The sequence below is a fragment of the Etheostoma cragini genome, chromosome 2 (genome assembly GCF_013103735.1).
Source record: "Etheostoma cragini isolate CJK2018 chromosome 2, CSU_Ecrag_1.0, whole genome shotgun sequence".
Classification (NCBI taxonomy): Eukaryota; Metazoa; Chordata; class Actinopteri; order Perciformes; family Percidae; genus Etheostoma; species Etheostoma cragini.
In genome coordinates this window covers 8,399,731-8,406,773 of record NC_048408.1, presented here as the reverse complement: position 1 = coordinate 8,406,773, position 7,043 = coordinate 8,399,731, and the positions used below count along the sequence as shown (strand labels likewise).

Sequence of the window (7,043 nt, the reverse complement as noted above, 5' to 3'; positions counted from 1 at the left end):
AGTCAACCCTCAGCCCTCGAGTACACTTGTTTTCTGTCCCACACCCCACACCACCTCCTCACCTCCCCTGTCCATCTGTTCTCAGTGCAGATGTGTAACCCTGCAGCTGCTGGATTTCTCAACATCTTCTATTCAGCGCTGTCACAGTTGTTTTACATGTTTACAGCTTCTACTACAAATAATGGCTACTTTACATTGCTGACGACTATTTGCCAAACAAATCATCACAGATGGGAGGAAGACTAATAGAAAAAACCTGGTCCAAGTCACTGAATGGTCTGAGGAGAATACAAAAATCAAATACAAACTTTATGTTGTTTTCTTTAAAGGAATAATTTGACATTTCAGGAAATAAACTTATTCATTTTCTAGTTGAGAGTTTAACAAGAAATGATGCCTCTCTCTCATGTCTGTAAGGTAACGAGTAACTAGTTAGCTTAGCTTAGCATAAAGACTGGAAACAGCTGGCGTGGTTCCATTCCAAGGGAACATACATTGTACTACAGAAAAAATAATTTTACACTAGGAATAATTTCTTTAGCCTTTTATTTTAGATCACTTGAATTGCTGAATAAATCTGACCTGGGCGGTGATTTAGAGGTCTGGAGTCAGGCTTGAAGAAGAATAACTGTCAGCAGTAATTGGGCAGATATTAATAGACAGAACTTGGGGTGGAAGAAGACGTATTCAGTAGAAGTACTGATACCACACTGTAAAAGTACTCTGTTATGAGTAAACTTCCTGCATTGAAAATGTTAAGTAAAAGTATGTAAGTATAATCAGGAAAATGTAATTTAGGTATTAAAAGTAAAAGTACTACTCAGTGCTGATTATTTTTAGAAACTGGAAACAATTAAAACAGTTCTCTCAATCATCTAATTATTTCAGCTGGTCCTGTAGGCCTATTTATTGTTTAATTTATAATAAAACATTGTATTTTATAAACTTCATGTGTTTAGTGCGAACAATCTTAATTTGTAAAGTAACTAGTAACTAAAGCTGTCAGATTAATGTAGTGGAGTAGAAAATACAACATTTCTCTCTGAATTGTAACGGAGTAGAAGTAGAATATGGCATGAAAAGAAAATACTCAAGGAAAGTTCAACTACCTCAAATTTGTACTTAAGTACAGTACTTGAGAAAATGTATTTAGTTCAATTCCATTACCGCAAAAAAGCTATACATTGTTAACATTCAGCTCGCTCCACCTTACCCTTAGTAATAACACCATCCTCAGGTTGACTTAGATAATAACCTTGATGTGGAGACGTTGACTGCCCAGTTTTCAGATCCTAGAGGAAAACATGTTTTGCTGCTGCTGCTGGCCAGTGGCCACTGCTGAGGGCTGCAGCCCGCAGACATAAACAGTGGTGTGGCAGGCGGAGGAAGCTGCGAGGCTGCTGCTGCAGGTAGCAGTTGGCAGTGGAACAGAGTGGCCGACATGTCTACAGCGCTCTGACACTCAGGCCTAAACACTGGAAGGACAGAGGCACCTGTTGGGGATCCAGCATTAATTCGACAAGTCCAAACTTTCGGAATTACTTTTTACACAAACACACTGTGTGGTTTCTAGCCTTTTCACATCAAAGACTCTTCACCTCCACCCCCAGCTCACTCCAAGCCAAAAAATAGATCTCCCCATTAAACCATGAACCCTGTTTAATTAGATTTAAAACATTATCCTTTGGAACCACATGTGAGAAGACTGTTGTAAATATAACTGTGTGTTAATGCCATGCAGCGGAGTGAAGAGCAAAACCTATGCGGAATAGTACTTACATGTTGGCTACATATTGTGCTGATGATTAGGGAGGAAAACATAATTTCTTTTAATCTGGATCCCTGATATTTAACTTCTGGGAAGCTCCTGAATCCAACTTTGGCAGCTACTGTGGCTAAATATGATTGTCAACCAGATTGACAGACCACACTATGATTATTGTACACACACACACACACACACTCAACCAGCGCTCACAAACAAGTATTACTTTACTGCCATCCATCTTGATAACATTACACTGTCAGACAGACCATTAACAAACAGTTGATTCATTCTGGGTCAGACATTACTGATAAAGTGGTCTTGTTTAAACAAAGTCAGTACAGCAGACAACCCAAAAATATACTGTGTGTGTGTGTGTGTGTGGGTGCGTACACAGTATCTGTCTATCAGTCGTGTCTGATAGACAGACTGGGGAGAACCAGACAGACAGGTCCTTGTGCACAGAGAGTACTTCTTCTTCAAGCAGGGTGTGTAAGACAGGGAGTGCCTGTAACACACATAGACACACCAGACAAAAACAAATGTGAAAGTACAGGGTTAGAAGTGTTACCATAAACATGTAGTGGAGTCGCGTGTGTGTTTATTCAGTTGAAAGAGCATGTTGAAACCTGTTACTGTCTTTTTAGGTCGAGTGTATATTTCACTCAACAAACAAATTAAAGTAACTGTTGCGGTCATATTAATTACTTTTTTATTAGTGAGTGTATGTATATAGCCTACTGGCATAACTGTGTGTGTGTGAGTTTATCTTATAATGGGTGTAGGTGATTTGTTCCTGGGAGAATTCCTTTTTTTTCCTTTTTTTTGGAAAACATAACTTATCACACTACAGCTAAAAGTTTTTTTGTATTTTATGTTTTTTGTGTGTTATTTTTATCTAATTTGGTCATCCAGTGCGTGTTTCTATAGTGTCTACTTGTAACAATACATCCCCTTTAACGTTCTAGTGACCAACTCCTACATCATGACACATCGCAGAGAAAACACGTATGGCGCTTTTCTAGTGTACTTACTGGAATGATGCAAATTATTTGAAAGCATGTGACATATTTTTCAAACTGCTTATTACTGTAGCACAGCTCTGTATTCTCTTTCATCCGTCAGTATTGTCCTGACGTCACGCTGACAAAATGTGACTATTTAAAGGGAAATTCAGGTTTCATACAACTTTGTCACATTTTCCTTGTTTTGTTGCCATTGGTAATGATGAGCTAGACTTCTGTGACATAACTAAAAATTCAGGTGATGACCATCTGACAAACAGATGATCAGATGATCAGACATCAGGTTAGTCACTTAGAAGAGGAAACGGAGCCTTAACAATATAATTATTACAGTAGATTTAATTTAAAAGGTTATTATGGACATTTCAGGTGTGCTCACTGTTAGTTTTACCTCAAAATGCCAATGTTTGGGGCGACCATAGTTGAACTGCGTGCGCCCAATGTAGGCTGAGTCTTTGGCAGCGGCCTGAGTTGGATTTCGACCCTTTGCTGAGTGTCAGTCACCCTTTCTCCCCCCTTTCCTGTCATTTTGCTGCTGCGCTACAATAAAAGGTAATAAAAAGCCTGAAAATAATCTCACAAAAGCATGTGAGCACGTTCCCAGATCCCAGCAGTTACTTTTGTGAGCACATTGTTATCATATTACCGAATAAAAATGATAGTCATAACTACAAGAATAAGATGTCATAAATCAAAATTTTCCTTAACCTGACAATGCGACTTGGTACCTGTCATTAACGTTATGAAACGGTTGTAGTGTGGTTAGGTTTAGGCACAAACTAACTTAATCAAACTACTATTTGAGAAAGATTGCGGTTTGGGTTCACATCAGAAATTACTTCACTTCTGGTTACATACTGTTTGTTATGCAGAACGCAACGCAGTTCCATTTGTAGAACGTGATGTAGTTCCAGTTGTTCCGCTATTTGTAAAATAAAATAAAAACTTGCTGTTTATTTTTTATGATAGACAAAACCCTAGTCTTCTGGGTAAAAGTCCAGTGTTTGTTACTCCCATCCACCCTCCCTCGAAACACGGAATTTGCCGCTCTTGCAATTACTAAAGCCTCTAGATGGAGCCACTTTAAACGGAAATATCAGTTTTAATTGAACAAACAACTTATGTGGGCGTTTTTTTGAAGAGGCTGTCCTGTGTCTTCATGTGATGAGCTGATGCAAGGAAACAGATTGTGATGAAGCATAAATCTTTAGGAAACTCAGCTCAGAAACTATAGCAGTGGGAGGAAGCTTTCACAAGTGATGTTCAGGAACCACTAGCTAACAGGAATATGCGGTGCTTTGTGTGTCTCTTGTGGCCTGCATGTGATCTGCATCTCTTTCTTAAAAGAGTAAACAAGTGCACATTTCAGATTCAGAGAAAACTTTCTGTGAATTTTTTTTCCATCCCCATTTATGTTTCTGTGGTTTGTTTCTTTCTCTTTTTTTCCGTGTCAGGAGCGCATTTCTTTTCCACAGAATCCCACAAACTGAAGTCACACAGCGACAAATTCACACAAACAGTTTGATAAGTGATATGTGAAACACACCTTACCATGTTTTTAACATGGTCAGGTCGTTTGGGAGGGGATGCAGAGTAGATCTCAGTATTATATTAGACACTTTCAGTGAGCCTGCACGCTCCGGGTTCCAGAGAAACACAGAGAAACACACTTCTTTGAAATCCTCCCCCACACTTGTGTTTTCACACTTAATGACAAAAACATAAACCACATTTCCCCTGAAGCCAGCACAAAGACTGGAATGGGTTGACCTTTGTGAAAACTGACTTTGGGAGGCAGGAAATGGAGAGCTCCGGTAGGAAACCAGCCACCAGTGGCCAGACGTTTTCTCTGTTGCTTGATCTTGAATGATATGCTAATACTGCTGGCCTTTGATGCTGGTCAAGTGATAATTAGGGGAATAACAGCACTTCTGGGTCACTGAAACTAGTAATGACTCATATAAACAGACAGAAAAACATGCACACTAACTTATAGATCTTTTGTGAAAACATCAAAGTGTTGGCAAAAGAATAAACAGAAGACATACTTTTTTTTTTGCTTTATCAGGTCATGATTTCTCTGCTATTGTAATTCTGAGATACCCAACTTAACGTACTGAATTTCACAAATGTCAAAGCTATTGTCAAGCTAAATGCATTGTGTTCTGGTGATAACCTACTAATCCTCAGCCTGGTGAATGACTCTCAGAATGTACCCGAGTCAGCAGGATGGCATCTTTGAATGGGGCGAGGAGCCAGAGCATTTAAGCCTGCAGGACCTGTCCATATTGTTCTGTCTGCCACACAACAAAACCAGGGCCTCTAGTGCAAAATACAACCAAGAGCAGCACTGAGCTGCAGACAGACGGGGGCAGGTCAGGGGGCTGCTGGTGTACAAGTCGGCCAGTCACGCAAACATCTCTTTGCTTATATTTTTGGGGTTGGATTTGTCTGTGTTGTGATATATCTCAACTGATGACCGGCAACAAGGAGGCCAGACCGCGTGATACCATGACAACAGCTGCCCCAGAGGCAAGTTAGAGTCTGGTCCAGACTCTGGACCAGCCTCTGGTCCAGACTCTGTAACTTCTCTGAACTTCCTTTTTCTTTAGATGTGTTGGGCATTTCATTTCATTGTGTTGAATGGATTTGGTAACGTGAATTTCTTTCAAATGACTTCTACAGGAAACTCAGAGTGATGATGATACAAGGTCCAGACAGAATAAAGAAGAGGAACTGATCGTGACCGCCTGGCAAAGTATGGTGAGTACACAAGGACAGAAAATGCATACAGCTGTATCCCTTAATTAATTAATTAAGTGCCTTTTGTCAGAAGTACATGAAAGTTAAAAAGAGTGGAACCAATATCCTGTGTTGTATCGTTCATTGAAATGCACATTGAACAGCTTAAACAAAACCCTGCAGTCCACAAGTGACTGGGTAGATTAAACAAGTTACGTTTCCCATTACACACCTTTTTTCTCCCCAGTTTGGTATGTTGACCTGATCTTGTTTTACCAATGCACTCCCTACAGCAACATGTTATTAGGTGTTTAAAACTGTCTTTCTGTTTCTACTCTGTTAAGCGACTTTGAGCTTGGGAAAAGCGCTATACAAATTCAATTTATTATTATTATTATTATTATTATATTATTATTATTAAAACACTTTTTGTTTTCTGTGTTGGACACTATCTTACTGTTGCATGTCTAGTAGTAGTACTCAGCAGGTGTCAGTTTGGTCAGGTTAACAAGCCTACATTTTTAGTACTGTACTATTATGTTTCCACTGACAGTTGACAGTTGTTTTTGCTTCTTGCAGTCCTCAGCTCTGCGGCAGCTCAGCCTGTGTAAGGACTCCAGAGCTCCTGGCCCGGCTCAGTCTTTCCTGGCCAAGCAGAGGCAATCCACCCAGGCCAGGAGGGTGCTCTCCCCCCGGCTACAGCCCAGGTAGGAGCCTCCATCTGCAGGGAGAAAAGGAGGAGTGCAGCCCACTCATGGGTATGATGAAAAGCAAGATTGTGGAAGGTGTGAATTTCTTCATTGAGTCACTGTTTGTGCTCTATTTGGTTGGCTGCTATCACCCCCTGCTGGTCAACCTTGGAACTGAAATGAGATTTCTGACTTGCTATAATATCAAGTAGTGTCATACATTTTTTTTAAATCAGTTTTAAACCTAAATCTGTGCTTATCAGTAATCACCAGAGTATCTGCTCCATTTCTTATTGAATAATATTTATACATTTATTTTTGCAGGTGAGATTCAATTTCCTTTAGAAATAATGCACAACAATAAGCATTCATTTTGTCATTAATGTAAGACGGTTGTGTTGCTATCTCATTCATTTAATTCAATATGTGTTTAAATTAAGCTTTAAAATACAACAGATAATATATTAGAGATCATTCTATTTAAATGGACATTATTAATCAAAGAAAATAAAGTAAACAAAGCAAACTATCACCCAGTGTCTGTTCAGTTCAGGACCATTTGTTCAGTTCAAACTTTTGTTAAAAAAATAGGCAAAATATTGATATTCTACAAAATAATGTGCAGATATTTTTTTTTCTGTAAAACACACTCTTGGATTTTAATAAACAATTGGTCTCCTTTTCACCTCCTTTGTACACATGTAGCTTTGACACGTTATCCTAGCTCAGCACCAAGACTGAAACGGACGGGTAAACATCTAGCCTATCTCCACCAAAGGTCCCTTGCAACAGTTTGATTGCTTTCTCATTGTGTTGTATTCT

At 39.3% G+C, this 7,043-nt stretch overlaps 1 protein-coding gene across 1 annotated transcript; it reads left to right on the top strand.

Annotated features, from left to right (window-relative positions):
- The first annotated feature begins 5,083 nt into the window (after positions 1 to 5,083).
- On the top strand, positions 5,084 to 6,600 carry LOC117953709 (protein Hook homolog 2-like). The gene is made up of 3 exons (XM_034886960.1): positions 5,084 to 5,322; positions 5,476 to 5,553; positions 6,112 to 6,600. The coding sequence occupies exons 1-3, from the start codon at positions 5,266 to 5,268 to the stop codon at positions 6,241 to 6,243; spliced, it is 267 nt and encodes an 88-aa protein (XP_034742851.1). The 5' UTR covers positions 5,084 to 5,265; the 3' UTR covers positions 6,244 to 6,600.
- Positions 6,601 to 7,043: the final 443 nt, after the last annotated feature.

What these genes read in the sequence shown, in the direction of transcription:
- LOC117953709 (XM_034886960.1), top strand. Translation starts at nt 5,266, where the DNA reads ATGACCGGCAACAAGGAGGCCAGACCGCGTGATACCATGACAACAGCT. An exon ending in TGACAACAGCTGCCCCAGAG is followed by an intron (nt 5,323 to 5,475) that starts GCAAGTTAGAGT and finishes TGACTTCTACAG; the next exon opens with GAAACTCAGAGTGATGATGA. An exon ending in TGACCGCCTGGCAAAGTATG is followed by an intron (nt 5,554 to 6,111) that starts GTGAGTACACAA and finishes TGCTTCTTGCAG; the next exon opens with TCCTCAGCTCTGCGGCAGCT.